This window comes from Coregonus lavaretus (assembly GCF_964263955.1).
Source record: "Coregonus lavaretus genome assembly, chromosome: 7".
In the NCBI taxonomy this organism is placed as follows: domain Eukaryota; kingdom Metazoa; phylum Chordata; class Actinopteri; order Salmoniformes; family Salmonidae; genus Coregonus; species Coregonus lavaretus.
The window spans coordinates 12845271-12865402 of NC_139994.1; the positions used below are offsets into that span (position 1 = coordinate 12845271).

A 20132-nucleotide genomic window follows, 5' to 3' on the forward strand; every position below is an offset into this window, starting at 1 on the left:
GAGAGAGGAGAGAGAGAGAGAAGAAGAGAGAGAGGAGGAGAGAGAGGAGGAGAAGAGAGAAAGAAAGAAAGAAAGAAAGAAAGAAAGAAAGAAAGAAAGAAAGAAAGAAAGAAAGAAAGAAAGAAGAAAAAGAAAGAAAGAAAGAAAAAAAGAGAGAGAAAGCGAGAGAGAGAGAAAGAGAGAACAAAAGAGAGACATAGAGAGATACTGTTTATCACTCCACAATAAAGCACTCCGCTATGAATGGAAAACCTGATAAACATCAGAATTTGTTTCTGAACGTATGAGAGAGGAGTAAAAGCGGGACAAAAAGCTCTCAATCTCCTCGCCATCACATCAAAGCAAAGGTCAACTACAGGCACCAAGCAACGAGAGAAGGAGAAACAAAACCACCCAAGCCTCTCTCTCTCTCTCTCTCTCTCTCTCTCTCTCTCTCTCTCTCTCTCTCTCTCTCTCTCTCTCTCTCTCTCTCTCTCTCTCTCTCTCTCTCTCTCTCTCTCTCTCTCTCTCTCTCAAGCCCTTGGTGCACATAGAGTCAACAATGGCATAACACAATAGTAGAATGCATAAATATATGAAAAGTTCAATAGTTTAATGCCATGGGTTAATGTTGCTTTCTTTTAACAAACAGGCACATCAGCTCCATTATGCAATAACTAGACAGCTGTAAACGAAAGGTCACTATTTCGAATCCCCGAGCCGGCAAGGTGGAAAAATCTGCCGTTCTGCCCTTGAGCAAGGCAGTTAATTCCCAACAACAACTGCTCCCCTGGTACCGATAATGTGGATGTCGATTAAGGCAGCCCCCTGCACCTCTCTGATTCAGGCTTAAATGCAGGAGACACATTTCGGTTGAATGCACTCAGTTGTGCAACTGACTAGGTTTTCCCTTTCCCTTATTAGCCATAAAAGGGCTGGAGATGATGGCAGACAGCCCATCAGTAAAAAAACATAAAGATGAAATAATCCCTCTAGCAACAGCAGTAGTAATCATGTGGTGGAAGTGTGTGCTTTCGTGCGTGTTTGTTTTGTGTGTGTGTTCTGCTGCCTGGCATTGCAGTCGTCTACTGTTGGTGGGACTGTAAATGTCAATGTAGTATATTATATATTATTATTATATTTGATGCTAATTGCGAATAATGCACCCCCCGGGTTGTTTATTCACATGTTTAATCCAAATCAATTGACCTTTAACACCAGAATAATGGACACTTAACTGGAATGAATGAGTCGAATTAATGAAATGAATGAAACTTGAATGAGTGAGAGAAAAAGGTGATAGACCAACAAACATTATGAAACAAAGAAAAAGACAAATGTCTGCAGGTGATTTATACGGGCAGAAAGGGGTGAGAGAGAAAGACAGAAAGAGAGAGAGAGAGGAGGGGAGAGGTGCGCTTTCACTCTCTGCTCTCTCTCCTTCTACATTAATCATCTGCTAGACCAAACCTGTCATTGTCTGAAATATTGCTGCTGTCATTCTTTGTGACAGAATAATGAAACATAAAAAAATTGCTGCAGAGCAGTGCATTCTTTAACAGTGTTGGCTCTGGTTTCGGGGGAAATGAATGAATGGGTGAGTGGTAGGGATGGGCATTTGACCTTTTTGGACTGTTCGAGTACTTGCATGATTTCTTTTTGAGTACTCGAGTACTCCACCCCAAAAAAGAAGAAGCTATTTTTAGAACACAAGGCCAGCACAAAAAAAAAAAGTTAATTTATCTATATGCCAAAAGTGCGCAACAATGCCACATTTTTCATAACCATTTCAGATAACGAATCCTAATTGCTAAATTGCCTCATACATATTCAGTCAATAAAAAAAAAGTGCCATTTAAGATTCATTTATTGAAACTGTAATATCAACTTTTTATATTATATCGTTGAACAAAATACACTGCTCAAAAAAATAAAGGGAACACTTAAACAACACAATGTAACTCCAAGTCAATCACACTTCTGTGAAATCAAACTGTCCACTTAGGAAGCAACACTGATTGACAATAAATTTCACATGCTGTTGTGCAAATGGAATAGACAACAGGTGGAAATTATAGGCAATTAGCAAAACACCCCCAATAAAGAAGTGGTTCTGCAGGTGGTGACCACAGACCACTTCTCAGTTCCTATGCTTCCTGGCTGATGTTTTGGTCACTTTTGAATGCTGGCGGTGCTTTCACTCTAGTGGTAGCATGAGACGGAGTCTACAACCCACACAAGTGGCTCAGGTAGTGCAGCTCATCCAGGATGGCACATCAATGCGAGCTGTGGCAAGAAGGTTTGCTGTGTCTGTCAGCGTAGTGTCCAGAGCATGGAGGCGCTACCAGGAGACAGGCCAGTACATCAGGAGATGTGGAGGAGGCCGTAGGAGGGCAACAACCCAGCAGCAGGACCGCTACCTCCGCCTTTGTGCAAGGAGGAGCAGGAGGAGCACTGCCAGAGCCCTGCAAAATGACCTCCAGCAGGCCACAAATGTGCATGTGTCTGCTCAAACGGTCAGAAACAGACTCCATGAGGGTGGTATGAGGGCCCGACGTCCACAGGTGGGGTTTGTCCACAGACCTGAATCCAATTGAGTACATCTGGGACATCATGTCTCGCTCCATCCACCAACGCCACGTTGCACCACAGACTGTCCAGGAGTTGGCGGATGCTTTAGTCCAGGTCTGGGAGGAGATCCCTCAGGAGACCATCCGCCACCTCATCAGGAGCATGCCCAGGCGTTGTAGGGAGGTCATACAGGCACGTGGAGGCCACACACACTACTGAGCCTCATTTTGACTTGTTTTAAGGACATTACATCAAAGTTGGATCAGCCTGTAGTGTGGTTTTCCACTTTAATTTTGAGGGTGACTCCAAATCCAGACCTCCATGGGTTGATACATTTGATTTCCATTGATAATTTTTGTGTGATTTTGTTGTCAGCACATTCAACTATGTAAAGAAAAAAGTATTTAATAATATCATTTCATTCATTCAGATCTAGGATGTGTTGTTTAAGTGTTCCCTTAATTTTTTTGAGCAGTGTATATCAAAAAGGTAGTAACCTCAGCAGTGTGGCACTTGCTTGTAGAAGCCTATGGCTGTGCAATGGCATAGCCTTGTTTGTTAATTTAGCAGACAAGACGCTCTTATTTCGCGAGCCCTTATCACAGTCAAGACACACCTATTTTATAGTAAAAAACAAGATGCAATATAACAGAATAAAATAGAACAAAAGTGATGTGCATTTCGCGTCTTGTCTGCTAATTTGAAATGTGGCTCAATTTGGCGAGTTGAAAGACACATTTTTCAGGGTTACAAACCAAAACCGGTCTTCCTTTCGATATACAGACGTTTGATTTAGTTTATTCTGTTCTTTGGAATTTTCAAAATGGATTAACATATCCACATTGGACACTGCATGGGGATGAATTATGGCCACGACATCTGTTTGGTGAGTAGGCCTGTTAAACTCTGATGCCCTCTGGTGACATTTTCTAAACAACGCATAATATTGTATACTACCCTCCTAAAGTACATTTCGGTTTGAAAACGATGTCATACAAACACATGCTTAGTACTGTTAGAAAGGTAAGAACTATGGGATTCAGATAAAGGTGTTTGTGACTACTACAGAACCCGATAAAATTGTCCCCATGTTGGGGAATAAGACATTTGAAAGTTTGAGATGAAATATGTCACCAATTACTGTTCCAAAAGGAATTCTCAGATCTTTACCTAATGGTGGCACTCTAGACATTCCCAGTGGCACACAGCCAGTTTAAAAGTGCAGGGCTTGCGCAACGTGCCATACCTTCATGTTTTGTCTTACAGGAATGATAGACATATGAGGAGAAAGCTGAAGTCTCTACCTATCCCATGATGTAGATATACTGTATGCTCTGTCTGATTCCCAGTTTGTCTACTAGATAGCAGTAGGCGATCACATGACGTCTCTTTGCCACGTGAAACCAGTTGTGTCTGGTTTGGTTGTGAGTGAGTCACTATGCCTTAATGGTTGAACGGATTTTCAAGCCTGACATCTTAAAATGACCTTAGCAATCAGCGCTTTCAAGTTATTATTTGTTTTCATTTTTAAAGAAGACACAGACAGGTGAAGACACCTCAAACTTATTTTACCATTCACTTTTCCTATTGTAAATGGTGAGCTAGCTAAACGGGTCATGTGGAGGATGCATCCAAGGTAATGTGGATGGAGAAGGAAATGCATTGCTTTACAATGACCATCAGGGTGTACCCTTTCCATGCATACTAAATGTTTGACCTACATTACATACGTTATGGCCTTTATTGGGGATTTTCTAGCAGTTAGATTTGAGTTTGCAAAAAGACAAGACCTGTAGCTTTCAAATGATATGTCACTTTCTATTTTCTGAATATAATTATTTTTTATGGGGGACCCCCAAAACTCACAGGGTCCTGTACAGGGCCCATAACAAACGCTCAGAGTTTAACAGGTTAATGATTCTGATGAAAATACGATCTTTGTCTTTATCAAACGAATGTTTTTGCATATTTTCTGGAACCTGTCTATATTTAGGAGGGCTACAGCCTAGGCCAGGGGTACTGAAGTACTACATATATATCTTTTTTTTTCTTCCTTTATTTAACTAGGCAAGTCAGTTAAGAACAAATTCTTATTTACAGTGACGGCCTACCAAAAGGCAAAAGACCTCCTGCGGGGACGGGGGCTGGGATTGAAAAAATAAATATATGTAAATATAGGACCAAACACACATCACAACAAGAGAGACAACACAACACTACACAAAGACAGTTCTAAGACAACAACATAGCATGGCAGCAACACACAACAACACAGCAAGGTAGCAACCCAACATGAAAACAACATGGCAGCAACACAAGATATGGCACAAACATTATTGGGCAGAGACAACAGCACAAAGGGCAACAATACATCACGCGAAGCAGCCACAACCATGATTGAGTCTTTGAATGAAGAGATAGAGATAACCGTCCAGTTTGAGTGTTTTTTGCAGCTCGTTCCAGTCTCTAGCTCCAGCGAACTGGATAGAGGAGCGACCCAGGGATGTGTGTGCTTTGGGGACCTTTAACAGAATGTGACTGGCAGAACGGGTATTGTATGTGGAGGATGAGGGCTGCAGTAGGTATCTCAGATAGGGGGGAGTGAGGCCTAAGAGGGTTTTGTGAATTAGCATCAACCAGTGATGACCAGTTTACAGAGGAGTATAGAGTGCAGTGATGTGTCCTTTAAGGAACATTGGTGGCAAATCTGATGGCCGAATGGTAAAGAATATCTAGCCGCTCGAGAGCACCCTTACCTGCCAATCTATAAATTACGTCTCCGTAATCTAGCATGGGTAGGATGGTCATCTGAATCAGGGTTAGTTTGGCAGCTGGAGTGAAAGAGGAGCGATTACGATAGAGGAAACCAAGTCTAGATTTAACCTTAGCCTGCAGCTTTGATATGTGCTGAGAGAAGGACAGTGTACTGTCTAGCCATACTCCCAAGTACTTGTATGAGGTGACTACCTCAAGCTCTAAACCCTCAGAGGTAGTAATCACACCGGTGGGGAGAGGGGCATTCTTCTTACCAAACCACATTCCCTTTGTTTTGGAGGTGTTCAGAATAAGGTTAAGGGCAGAGAAAGCTTGTTGGACACTAAGAAAGCTTTGTTGTAGAGCGTTTAACACAAAATCCAGGGGAGGGGCCAGCTGAGTATAAGACTGTATCATCTGCATATAAATGGATGACAGAGCTTCCTACTGCCTGAGCTATATTGTAGATCATAAATGGAGAAGAGCGTGGGGCCTAGGATCGAGCCTTGGGGTACTCCCTTGGTGACAGGCAGTGGCTGAGATAGCAGATGTTCTGACTTTATACATGGCACTCTTTGAGAGAGGTAGTTAGCAAACCAGGCCAAAGACCCCTCAGAGACACCAATACTCCTTAGCTGGCCGACAAGGATGGAATGGTCTACCGTATCAAAAGCTTTGGCCAAGTCAATAGAAATTGCACATAGAAGCAGCACAACATTGCTTAGAATCAAGGGCAATGGTGACATCATTTAAGACCTTTAAGTTTGCAGTGACACATCCATAACCTGAGCGGAAACCAGATTGCATACCAGAGAGAATACTATAGACATCAAGAAAGCCAGTCAGTTTTTCCAACACTTTTGATAAACAGGGCAAAATAGAAGGATCAGTTAGGATCAGCTTGATCTCCCCCTTTAAATAAAGGACGCACCATGGATGCCTTCCAAGCAATGGGAACCTCCCCAAAGAGGAAAGACGGGTTAAAAAGGTTAGAGACAGGCTTGGCTATTTGAGAAGGTCACATAAACCCCGACCTTGCAACCCATGTGACCCCAAACTGTTCACACCCCTCTTGTTGGCAGATATTTTTTGTTGTTGCCGTTTTAAAGCTCATTTCCTCAAATTCTACGCATTCTTCCATGTCTTATGTGTGTTTATATGCTACCAGGGTTCGAAGCATGGCCGAGTAAAAAAAGACAACAATAATATATTTATATATATATATATATACAGTACCAGTCAAACGTTTGGACACACATACTCATTCCAGAGAGTGCAAAGCTGTCATCAAGGCAAAGGGTGGCTACTTTGAAGACTCTAAAATATAAAATATTTTTTGATTTGTTTAACACTTTTTTGGTTACTACATGGTTCCATATGTGTTATTTCATAGTTTTGATGTCTTCACTATTATTCTACAATGTAGAAAATAGTAAAAATAAAGAAAAACCCTTGAATGAGTAGGTGTGTCCAAACCTTTGACTGGTACTGTATATATATATATATATATATATATACTTTTTTTTCCGGGACCTGCAATCCGTATTGAACCCGTTCTGGGTCCTGATCCGGTCCGCCAGTTGAGTATGGGGGGCCTAGGCTAACCCATTCTAAATGGCACTAGTAGTTCACAAAGTAGGGTTGTCACTAGTTAACAGTGCCAGAGTGTGTGTGAATGTGTATGTGTATGTGTATGTATGCATATATGTGTGTGTGCGTGGGCCGGTGTGCACAGACTGTGAGGAGACTATGGCATGTCGCTACAGCTGTAACCAATGGAACATGCGTGTGTTGTGTGTCTAGCAGTGGCGGTCGGTGCCGTTTAAGATGAGGGAGGATGATAATTTTTTTAATGAACATGGCCTTATTTCTATTACAGCATATCGGATGACTGTCATTCATATTCCATTCACCCAGCTCAATGTAACATCGATAGGTTTAGGCTACTACATGATGCTCGAATTTTCTACAACCTAGCCTATGAATGAAAGTTTACAATGTAGGTGCACAGGCCGAAATAATTCTGAGTAATCAAGGTGACAGACAGTGACACAATCAATATCGCCTTTCACACTCTTGCATGCATCTAGCTGATTTAGGGTGTAATCATTAATCCAACAGTTGCAAACGAGAGTTTCTATTGGACAAATTCAGGTACGTTTATCCCCGTTTCGTTCCATTTGCTTCCATTTAACGCAAACACAGTTCACTTTCATAGCAGCCACATACAAACAGCTTGTTGTATATATAATTTCTTCTCGCATCTATCTACTGTCATAATCGTTCAAGGAAGTGACGGACCAAGGCGCAGCGTGGTAAGCGTACATCTTTATTAATTAACATACTTAACACACACGAACAAACAACAAACCAAACGATACGTGAAGTCCTAGGTTATACAAAAAAACAAACCTTACGGAACAAGATCCCACAATAAACAGTGCCAAACAGGCTGCCTAAGTATGTCCCCAATCAGAGACAACAAGCAACAGCTGCCTCTGATTGGGAACCACCCTGGCCAACATAGAAATACATGAACTAGAACAAAATATAGAAAATAACACATTGAAAATCCACACCATGGCTCAACATATAAGAGTCCCCAGAGCCAGGGCGTGACAGTACCCCCCCCCCAAAGGCGGACTGCGACCGCGCCAACCAAACACAAGAGGGTAGGGGCCGGGTGGGCATTCCGCCTCAGAGGCGGATCCGGCTCCGGGTGTGACCACCACTCTCTCTCTACCCCCCCGTAGCACCCCTGGTCTGGTCTGGCCCCGCTGGCCGGAGCTGGACTGGACATCGGTGGAGTGGATTGCTCTGGCCACTGGCTTGGTTCGGGGAGCAGGAACAGGCCGGACCGGGCTGGCGACGCGCACCACTGGCTTGGTGCGGGGAGCAGGAACAGGCCGGGCTGGATTGGGAACACGCACCATGGGCTTGGTGCGGGGAGCAGGAACAGGCCGGACCGGGCTGGCGACGCGCACCACTGGCTTGGTGCGGGGAGCAGGAACAGGCCGGGCTGGACTGGGAACACGCACCATTGGCTTGGTGCGGGGAGCAGGAACAGACCGGGCTGGACTGGGAACACGCCCATTGGCTTGGTGCGGGGAGCAGGAACAGGCCGGGCTGGACTGGGAACACGCACCATTGCCTTGGTGCGGGGAGCAGGAACAGGCCGGGCTGGACTGGGAACACGCACCATAAGCCTGGTGCGGGGAGCAGGAACGGGCCGGGCCGGACTGGGAACACGCACCACTGGCTTAGTGCGAGGAGCAGGAACGGGTCGGGCCGTACTGGGAACACGCACCACTAACTTAGTGCGGGGAGCAGGAACGGGCCGGACGGTACTGGGAACACACACCACTGGCCTTGTGCGGGAAGCAGGAATGGGTCGAGTCGTACTGGGAACACGCACCACTGCCTTAGTGCGGGGATCAGGAACGGGCTGGACCGGACTGGTGACACACACCACTTGCTTGGTGCGAGGAGCGGGATTGGGTTTCCTCATAAACCTCCGCTCCCTCTGCTGCCTACTCAGTTCCTCTCGCCGTGCCTCTACACTCTCCTTCTCCCTTAACGCCTCCTGTAGCTCCTCCCTCTGACCAATTAACTCCTGCTCCCTCTGGACCAATAGCCCCCGTAACCTGGTGGCCTCCTCTCCTAGTCTGCAGATACGCCCTGTCGCTGCCTCCTGCTGCCCCGTCGTCCACGCCGTGTGCCCCCCCAAAAAAATGTCTTGGGGTTGCCTCTCGGGTGTCCGTCGTCGGCACGGTTGGCGCCGTTTCTCCTCTCCTGCCTGGGCATTTTCATACATCGCCCTCCGGTAACGGACGGCCTCCTCCTCCGTGATTTTCCCCCAACCGAGGAGGACATCTACTAACGTAACCTCTGGCATTTGCTCCTGGACACGCTGCTTGGTCCTCTTTTGGTGGGATCTTCTGTCTTTATCGTCGTTAGATGAAGCGGACCAAGGCGCAGCGTGGTAAGCGTACATCTTTATTAACTAATGTACTTAACACACACGAACAAACAACAAACCAAACGATACGTGAAGTCCTAGGTTATACACCAAAACAAACCTTACGGAACAAGATCCCACAATAAACAGTGCCAAACAGGCTGCCTAAGTATGGTCCCCAATCAGAGACAACAAGCAACAGCTGCCTCTGATTGGGAACCACCCTGGCCAACATAGAAATACATGAACTAGAACAAAACATAGAAAATAACACATAGAAAATCCACACCCTGGCTTAACATATAAGAGTCCCCAGAGCCAGGTCGTGACATCTACGCGCTTTCCTTCTCATATCTAGCTGGTAGAGCACGGCGCTTGTAACGCCAAGGTAGTGGGTTCGATCCCCGGGACCACCCATACACAAAAATGTATGCACGCATGACTGTAAGTCGCTTTGGATAAAAGCGTCTGCTAAATGGCATATTATTATTATTTTATTTTATTTTTCCATTCACTTGTGGACTTCGGTGCCCAACACATCAGCTGTCTGTGACCAGGTGAAAAAAACTTTCCAAGCCAAACTTTCATATCATGTCCGCTAACCGCTACATTTGACATTTTAGTCATTTAGCAGACGCTCTTATCCAGAGCGACTTACAGTTAGTGAGTGCATACATTTTCATACTGGCCCCCTGTGGGAAACGAACCCACAACCCTGGCGTTGCAAGTGCCATGCTCTACCAACTGAGCTACAGGGGACCTACACACAGCCTACATCGTTGTCATGTCATAATCAACATAGCTACTAGAACTAACACATTAGTAAACCTGCTACAGTCATGCAGTACAGTGTACAGTCAGCAAGCAGTTTAGTAGCTACACCGGTGGGCCCCAGTGGCAATAAATTAATAAAACCAAAAGCTTACCTTGACTTGGAAGATTTCCAGTGTTGGATAGGCATAGCCAGCTAGATAACATAGCTAACAAACCCTCTCTGTTTGAGCCGGGTGTTTGAGTAGGTTAATCTAGCTAACTGCATTTGATGCTAGCTAAGTAAGTGAAAGTGAAAAAATATATACTATGAAATATAGCTAGCTCTCTCTCGCTCTGGCTTCATAATTTTGGAAGAAATGTATTTGTTCAAAATTTTTCAACAATTGTCTTTCTCTCGCTTTCAGTCAACTACCCACCACATTGTATGCACTGCAGTGCTAGCTAGCTGTAGCTTACACTTGTAGTACTAGATTAATTCTCTGATCCTTTGATTGGGTGGACAATATGTCAGTCCATTTATTTATATATATATATATATTTTTTTTGTTAATCCTTATTTTACCAGGTAAGTTGACTGAGCACACATTCTCATTTACAGCAACGACCTGGGGAATAGTTACAGGGAAGAGGAGGGCGGATAAATAAGCCAATCTGAAGCTGGGGATGATTAGGTGGCCATGATGGTATGAGGACCAGATTTGGAATTTAGCCAGGACACCGGGGTTAACACCGCTACTCTTACGATAAGTGCCATGGGATCTTTAGTGACCACGGAGAGTCAGGACACCCGTTTAACATCCCATCCGAAAGACAGTACCCTACACAGGGAAATGTCCCCAATCACTGCCCTGAGGCATTGGGATATTTATTATTTTTTGACCAGAGGAAAAAGTGCCTCCTACTGGCCGTTCAACACAACTTCAAGCAGCATCTGGTCTCCCATCCAGGGACTGAGCAGGACCAACCCTGCTTAGCTTCAGAGGCAAGCCAGCAGTGGGATGCGGGGTGGTATGCTGCAAGAGCTCTGATAGGTTGGAGGACGTCTTCCGGAGGTTGTCCTAATTATTGTGTAAGTGTATGGAAGGGAGTGAGAACCATGAGCCTCCTAGGTTTTGTATTGAAGTCAATGTACCCAGAAAAGGACAGAAACTAGCTGTCCTCCGGCTACACCATGGTGCTACCCTACAGAGTGCTTCTAGGGCTTCTGTAGACCTTCATTGCAAAACAGTGTGTTTTAATCAATTATTTGGTGACGTGAATATATTATAGTTGTATCTAAAAAGGATAACTTTTTTTATGTTTCACTATTTCTATTTTTATCAAATACACTGAGGAGGATGGTCCTCCCCTTCCTCCTCTGAGGAGCCTCCACTGCTGTCTAGGTGCAATAGAACAGTCTAAGTTCCATTCCTGAACATCCGAAGGCCCCTGTTGAGTCACTGACACATCACTCCACATATAAACACTGACATTTAGAGTAGTGAACCCATAGGATTAACACTTTACCTTAGAAAGCCTAGCTCTGAGTCTGAGCCATCATCAGAGTAGGAATGCTGATCTAGGATTTCATATCATGAAGAGATACTACAAATGTACTGTGCAGTTGTTGCTCAAAAATGGACCGATGCTAGCAAAAACTTGAGCTACTCTCCCAGACGACTAAGCTGGTTGCAATGACTTCATTATTGCAACCAGTTTTCCTGCTGCGCTAGTGAAATGACAAATCAGCCTTCCCACCGTTAACATTGTTTGTCAGAGGGAACGACAAATAGCGAAGCCTGCATCTGTTTGTCTGTGTGTGTGTATATGTGTGTACGCTCGTGGATGTGTGTGTATACATCTGTGTATGTGTCTGTGTGTGTGTGTGTGTGCATGTTTGTGCGTGCATTCATGGAAGTGTGTGTATACGTGTCTCTGTGTGTGTATATGTGTGTGTGTATGTGTGTGTGTGTGTGTGTGTGTGTGTGTGTGTGTGTGTGTGTGTGTGTGTGTGTTGTGGTCCCTTGCTACTGATGTTCTACGAGTGATTTATGTCCAGAATGTGCTGCTCACAGTGATCAAAGATCAGGTCAATCTAAACTAATGGCAGATAATGCCGCGGCGCACAAAAGACGCTGTCTAAGATTACTGTTTATGTTTATATCCATGATACCTATTACCTTCAGATGAAAATCCAATGAAATCACTGAACGTTGGCTACCTGTTAGCTCCCTGTTAGCTCCCTGTTGGCTCCCAGTTGGTCATGCATTACACAGAAAGGCAAACCTCCATCTTGTGAACAAACTTCTCCGTATCCAATCTATTTATGTCTCTATTGATCTTGTTCAGGTGAATTGTATTTGTGTTTTGCCATTTGAGAAGAGAACCTGAAGCTTTACAGTCTTCACTTGGGCCTAACCCAGGAGCTAGAATAGGCTTACTACCGCTCATACTACTGGCACATTTCAGATAACCTCATCTTCAGATATTTCTACCCCCAAAGTCCATGTGACGGAGATATGCTATCTAGTTTGTGACAGAAAATGCTTGCATATTTTAATATAGTGATTAGAGCACATTCTGACAATTGTAGCCAGCGATCAATTATCCTCCACATTGTTTACTAAGCCTGATGGTTTCAAGTCCAATGTCTTAATCATATCATATTAAGTGACTGATATTCATTACATTATAACTATACTTAGGAGGTATCGGGTTAATAGGACACACATGGGCACACGTGTGCACGCACACACACACACACACACACACACACACACACACACACACACACACACACACACACACACACACACACACACACACACACACACACACACACACACACACACACACACACACACACACACACACACACACAAAGGCTATAACACAAAGGCTATAAATACACGCAATGCGTTCTATTGCCATGGATATAGACATGTATAACAGTTAGAGCCAGAGACAACAGATAGCAGTACCAAGTGAGTGTTTAGAAGGGCTGTCGAAGAGTCAATCCCCTTTGAGCAAATCCACACCAAAAAACAGCCAGGCTTTTTGGATCCGGCTTTAGAGAACAAATGCACTCCTTTTAAATGGATATCTCTGGGTTTGAGAGAGCAGTATTGTGAACTCAGAGTTAGAGGACTGACAGGACTGGGTCACACGGACAGATAGAAATGTGGATCAGTGCTAGAGGAGTAATCCTCACACCAATCCTTCCCATCTGAGCAAAACTCTACTGAGCAACCGGAGTTATATCTGTATTGTGTCTGGCATACATAATCAACTCTTTTCTTTCAAACAATCAGCTTTAAAACACATTAATAAACTAATGGTGGTGAAGCTTAAAATAGTCCCCAAGAGTAACAGTGAGATAAATATTTGTTAAATAACATTTGTTGTTGTTACCTGTAGGTCTAAGCCCTTAGATCACAAAATCTAGCTAACATTTGAAATTGTTTTAAGATGGTTATACGATGCATCATTTAGCCATTTGATTTAGAATTTTAGGACCCTTGGAGCTATAAAAAAAAATATCTAAAAAAATACAGACTTTAGTTGAAGACAGACAGATTTAGTTGAAGACAGACAGATCACATGCACCTGATGTAAAGACAAGTCCTTACGCCATTAAAAAGCTTTTTAAAACTGTACGTCGCAGCAAATCGCCGGCTTGTTTCTTAGTTACAAGTGAGCACCACTTTGCTGTTTCTGACCCTGCTCAACTTACAGTGAATCCTAGTAAAGTAGGACACATCTAATTCATCCGCTCTGAAGTTTTTTTTTATAGCAACCTCTGAGGGGCTATACTGATGAAAGAATGAAATGGGATAAAGAATACAAAAATATTTATACAGCAGCAGCCAATGCCATCTAATCGTGGCCTAATATCAAGATTAAATGGCAAAGAAATACCAAAGCGATGATGGATGTGTCGAACTTTTTCAACATCTTCGTTTGCTTTAAAAACACATGAAATTGAAGTCTGCTATGAAGCAAAGAAGGCTGCTACAGTATTTTCAGTGAAGTCCATCTTTTGTTTTAAAAAAAAACGTTCATAGACTGTCATGAATTCACACCACATCGATCTTATTTCACACCAAAGGTGTCGAAGTTTAAGTTTATACTGTATGTGTCCTTACCGAACTTAGGTGGCACGGAGATGGCAGCAAAATCTGTCTTTTATGAAAGACCTCCAGCATACAGTGTATTCGGAAAGTATTCAGACCCTTTTACTTTTTCTACATTTTGTTATGTTACAGCCTTATTCTGAAATGTATTAAAGTGTTTTTTCCACTCATCAATCTACACACAATAACCCATAAAGATAAAGCAAAAATTGGTTTTTAGAAATGTTATCAAATGTATATAAAAAAAAAAACGTTTATATCACATTTACATACCCTACCGGTAAAAAGTTTTAGAACACCTACTCATTCAAGGGTTTTTCTTTATTTTTACTATTTTCTACATTGTAGAATAACTGTGTGTACTTACCGAACTCTCGTGGCACGGAGATGGCGTACACACAGCTGTGTCCTGAGGTGTAGTTGCGGGGGAAGTTAGGAGACAGCACCGTGCCGTCTGAGCCTGTGGAACGACTCCCACACGGTGCTGGGGAACACAAACAGATACACAGAGCACCGCTCAACATCTACTGTATCCTCTGAAGGAGCATCTAGCTCACATTTAGTCAATACATTGACCAGGCGACGTCTGTCCAGAAACAACCAGGATGGAACACACAAACAGCTTAGCGGTCTAGTCTTACGGTTATCTTCCGTGTGCTTACATGTGTGCTGTAAGTCATATTGATTGTTTTACAGTGGCTACTACAACCTTTGGTCAATCCTTTTTTCCCCTTATTTTTCCCCACAAATAGTTTTATTGGATTTTTCTTCCAGTTCAGTATACATCCTAACAGATTTCTTTACGTTAGTACACTGCTATGACCATATCTAATGGCTTTTCTCTAGCTTCAACAGGTAGGTATGTACCTTGACAGCTGGGCAGCACCCTGTTCCAGCCGGGCCTGCCGTCGTCCCCCATGATGCAGGTGAGCGTGGAGTAGCCCTGGAGAACGTAGCCCGACTCGCAGTAAAACGTCACGGTGGAACCCAGCTTGTAGTCGCTGCCCAGCCTGGTCCCATTCATCACACTGCCTGGATCAAAGCACGACTCACGCAGCTTGGCTAAAGAGGGGAAAGATATATATATATAGACACATACAGTATATACTGTATATCACAAATAACCTTTAACAATAGTGTGAACAGGAGATGCAAACAGGTAACACAGGCAGTGAGGGAGTTTCATGTTGAAAGATGTAGAGGAGAGTTTAACTCATTATTCAAATGCTAAAACATTGGATCCACCCCTACTTACAGAATACTGTGGACAGAAAGCATTTGGATTCTCATTAAACATTCTGCGCGTACAAAAAAATGAAAGGAAACAATGCACATTTCTGACTTTGGTATAGGAACCACATTATACAGCTAAGCAGAAACCTCCCTCTAAAAGAAAACCTAAATCTAGTAGGAATCTATGAGAAACTTCCTTCCCGCTGTCCTACTACCTTTGTATTCTAGGTGGAAACCGGTGTAGCTGACAGAGCCGTCGCTGCGGAAGGCCAGGTGCATGGTGTTGGAGCTGCTCTCGATCCTCTCCGGAAGCTTGCTGTCCTGAAAGCTACCAATCAGAGGGCTGTTGCTGTCCGGGCCATCATAGATATACAGGAAGTCATAGTTGGGCTCAATGCTGAAACTAGAGGGAGGGATAGAGAGAGAGAGAGAGAGAGAGAGAGAGAGAGAGAGAGAGAGAGAGAGAGAGAGAGAGAGAGAGAGAGAGAGAGAGAGAGAGAGAGAGAGAGAGAGAGAGAGAGAGAGAGAGAGAGAGAGAGAGAGAGAGAGAGAGAGAGAGAGAGAGAGAGAGAGAGAGAGAGAGAGAGAGAGAGAGAGAGAGAGAGAAAGAGAGAGAAAGAGAGAGAAAGAAAGAGACAAATTAGATGAAAGACTCCATTCAATTCCCCCACCATACCATATCTAGAGGAGCGTGTTAGAAAAATGATCTCTCTCTCTTTCTGCTGAACTTGTTTGGGTTTCAATACATCTGTATACAGTAATAGGCAGAGATGACACACTAGAAACGACTGTCTGCTTTCATGGCCTCGTGTGGGCGGTCGAGGTGGGAGGTTAGCAACAACACTCAAAAGGCCCCACTATTCACACGTTGACACACAGTGGCAGATGCCTCAGATGCCTGTGTCTACCCAATGCCACAGACGCTAATGAATAGATTCCTCAGATCATCCGTAACCTCTCCTCTCTATGGGTCTCAGCTGGGGAGCCAGACAACATGATGATATCCCCCTTTTTTTCAGTTAGCGGTTGCTAGCGCTCCATTAATTTCCCTTATCTCTGCTGTGGGAAAACGCTAACGCTAAGGACGCTAGCATCTATAAATACCCGGGGAGTGTAATTGCTTTGGTATAGTCAAAGATGAGGCACTTATCCTGTTGAGCTGCAACCTCATCACAAAAGGTCGTCTACCAACAGCTTCTCTCCCATGCTCTGCATTTCCGAGAATGAGTGTGTGCGTGTGCGTGTGGGTGTGTTTGTGGGTGTGTATGTGTGTGTGTGTGTGTGTGTGTGTGTGTGTGTGTGTGTGTGTGTGTGTGTGTGCAGTTTCTGTATCAGGGAAGTTCATTTACATAAGAGAGATTTGGAGGTGTTTTTTCTTTTTTAATATTTCTGAAAGAGTATGCTAAGTGATATTGCCACACTTCAATGAGCCTGTATCTAAAGCTAAGGGCTCATTGTAAGATAATAGAAATCCAAACATGGAGACAAAAACTCCAGCTCTATACCATATTAATAAAGTAATTAAATGTTGATAACCAGATCTGTTCAGATCGTTTTTTAGCTTAGCCTCTGGAGCTGTCACTCAACCAATTATCTTGGTAGCTAATGAATATGCGGCAAAGATAATACCCAATTTGGTGACAATGACAATGAAATCTAAATTTGCCACCTTGCCAATGCAATGGGTCACTTTTTACTATATAATATTACTCTGCTGCAGTTACAAAGGGTGTCCCCAAGGGCTCGGTGCTGGGTCACTTTTTTACAATATATTATTATTCATTTTCTCTATTTTCATTGGGAACATATTTCATGTGGTTGTCTTTTTGGGGGGAGAATAGTGTTAGTAATGGTCGTCTGTGAGACGGAACGGAACAAAAGGCTTTTCATTAGAGAACCCTGCTTGAGGGCCTGTACCACTGTCAATAGCCACTTTTCCACTGTACTGTGTTATTTACTCCATTGTTTTGGGGGATAGGACCATTCAAATGAGAAGAGAGCAAAGCTCACATTACATACCAGATGAAACTGTCTAACTGGTGGAACCAAAATGGCTGCCTGATACTGGTCGCTTGAAAACTGCTGTGCCATCATCACTGCAGTGGCTTGCTTTCAGCTCGAATATAAAACATGACTCTTCTAATACCAAGGCTAATGAATACAGCAATATACTATACATTATCAGACAGTATCATTTTGATTGTGACAAACAGGTTGGAAACAGCTACTTTGTCTACTACAGCGTGATGTTAAGTAAAAGGATGTCCCTGGTCGTGAGGCATACATATTCATTATGGAGAGGCCTGGAAAAATTAGGAGAGGGAGAGGGAGAGGGAGAGGGAGAGGGAGAGGGAGAGGGAGAGGGAGAGGGAGAGGGAGAGGGAGAGAGAGACTGATACTGAGAGAGAGAGTGAGAGAGACTGAGGGAGAGAGGGAGAGAGAACAAGAGAATGAGAGAGTGCTGTGTGTGGATAAAGCATCATTCCATGTTCTGGAGCTCAATATTCTGCTTCATTATCTCAATGTCACCGCTGCAGTAGAGAGAGGGAAAGAGAGATAGGGAGGGAGGGAGAGAGGGAGAGAGAGAGAGAGAGAGGGAGAGAGAGAGAGAGAGAGAGAGAGGGGGAGAGAGAGAGAGAGAGAGAGAGAGAGAGAGAGAGAGAGGGAGAAAGCAGCCAACGTACAGTAGCCTTGGAATTCACACCCTGAGCACCAGCAGAGATGGTACCGTTAACTCACCTCCCCCCCTCCCTTTCTTTCTTTCGTTCACAATTTCTCTCTCCCTTTCTTTCTTTCTTTCATTCACAATCTCTCTCTCTCTCTCTCTCCCTTTATTTATTTTGTTCACAATCTCTCTCTCTCTCTCTCTCTCTCTCACACACACACACACACACACACACACACACACACACACACACACACACACACACACAGCTTCCTGATTAGGATTCCACAGCCTCATGTCTGGCACAGGGCGGGCTGCCAACGGACAGGTACGTACATCACCCTTTGATGCAGCCAGGAGCAGGAGGAGCTAGCTGATGGTAGGGGAAAGGCAGGGGGAGGCCTCATCTCACAGCTTTAAGTTAGAGGTTTAACTTAGAGGGTGGCAGCAGCGGTAATGTCTGTCAGCTATACACCACACTGTGTAGCCTATCGGCAGTCAAACTTTACCCCGTTTTGACCTTTAGCCCCTGTCTGTCATGGACGGCCCCTGCGTCTGCTCAAGCCTCGCCGCCACCAAAGGTTGAATGAAAAATGGACGCAATTAACGGTACTATTTAGGTGTGAAGCACATTAAGTTCTTCCCTTTTTCTTCTATTAATTGGCTGCATCAGTCAACGAGGGCCAGGATGTCTTGATAAAGCACCTTAAAAGTGGGGAGCTGAGAAAGGTCAACTTGGGTTCATTACTGACAAAGCAAGGAAATCCAGCTAGGGAAGCTAATTACCCGCTGAAGACATGAATTGCATCTTAATATAACAGTGATAGCAGTTAGCAGAGACCGTTGTATATTCACCTCACACCCCTCAATGTGATTGTGACAAAATTCCCATTCATGTCCACCTTGCGTGCATGTGTGCATTCAGTGGAACTGATAGGGAGAGTAGGCCTTAATCACTTTGGAGAAAACTAGCACCTATTAGCACCTAATAGGCTGCCATGTTACCTGATGAAGGCCAGCGATAGGACGTAGTCCGAGTTGACAGCTATTAGCCAATCACAATCCTTGCTGTGGGGGTAAGGATGGGGGAAGTTGGGAGACAGGATGAAGCCGTTGGATCCAGTCAAGTTTCCTCCACAAGGGGCTGAAAGAGAAGAAGTGAGCATATTAAATATATACTAACTCTGACACTCTTTCCATGAACTGTCTCTGTTATACTGTAGTCAGAAAACTGCATGCTATTCTGTGGACATTTAATGGTCTCCTGGACTCCTGGAATCAGCAGGGAATATGCAGGAAATTTGGAAATTTCCAACCAGGATTTCTGGAAAACCTGGGGATTTTGCAACCATAACGGTAACTGATGCATTGAGTTTTGAGATATCAAATTCTCCACACAGACGTTATAAGCCACAAAAATCCTTGAGGTTTTGTCAAGGTACTTCTTATAAGTATGCCGTCTCTGAAAAGTGAGAGGGATCTTCAGCTCTGTGTCCAATAATTTTATATTCATTAATGGCTTGCCTTGTTCAAAATTGTTGGAGAGCAATGACAGTCAGTCATCTCATTGGCTTTAGAGCTCAAGTGCTGCTTGGCGCTAGGTTCTGGCAACACTCAGGGATACAATATGTTAATTAGCAGGCTAGGAGCCTGGGCTGGGTTGACAGATCTAAGTCTCTCTGCAACACCAATGGGCTGCTATGTGATAGTTGTCCCAAAGCTCTTTTCTTGTTACAGCTCCTTTAGATGGGACTCAACTACTGAGAGGAAGTTAGGTTAGAGAGGGGAAAACTTCTGGATCTACCTATAAGCACTCACCTCAACAGAAGGCCATAATGACAGCCAAGAGTTTTTCCCTGCTCAGCTCACATATAGTGGTCAGTGGAATATCCAGGCTCCACCTGTTACTACCACCTCAATACAAATCCAAGGCTCCACCTGTTACTACCACCTCAATACAAATCCCAAGCTCCACCTGTTACTACCACCTCAATACAAACCCCAGGCTCCACCTGTTACTACCACCTCAATACAAACCCCAGGCTCCACCTGCTACTACTCACCTCAATACAAACCCAAGGCTCCA

At 44.0% G+C, this 20132-nt stretch overlaps 1 protein-coding gene across 1 annotated transcript in view; it reads right to left on the minus strand.

The window, feature by feature from the left end:
* The window catches only part of LOC311132780 (CUB and sushi domain-containing protein 3-like), a gene marked incomplete at its 3' end in the record, with an annotated part of 471294 nt that overhangs the window by 159180 nt on the left and 291982 nt on the right, over positions 1–20132 (minus strand). The window contains 4 exon segments of the mRNA XM_084166101.1: positions 14516–14632; positions 15016–15210; positions 15597–15784; positions 19052–19190. Coding sequence (XP_084022227.1) covers positions 14516–14632; positions 15016–15210; positions 15597–15784; positions 19052–19190 — 639 coding nt within the window.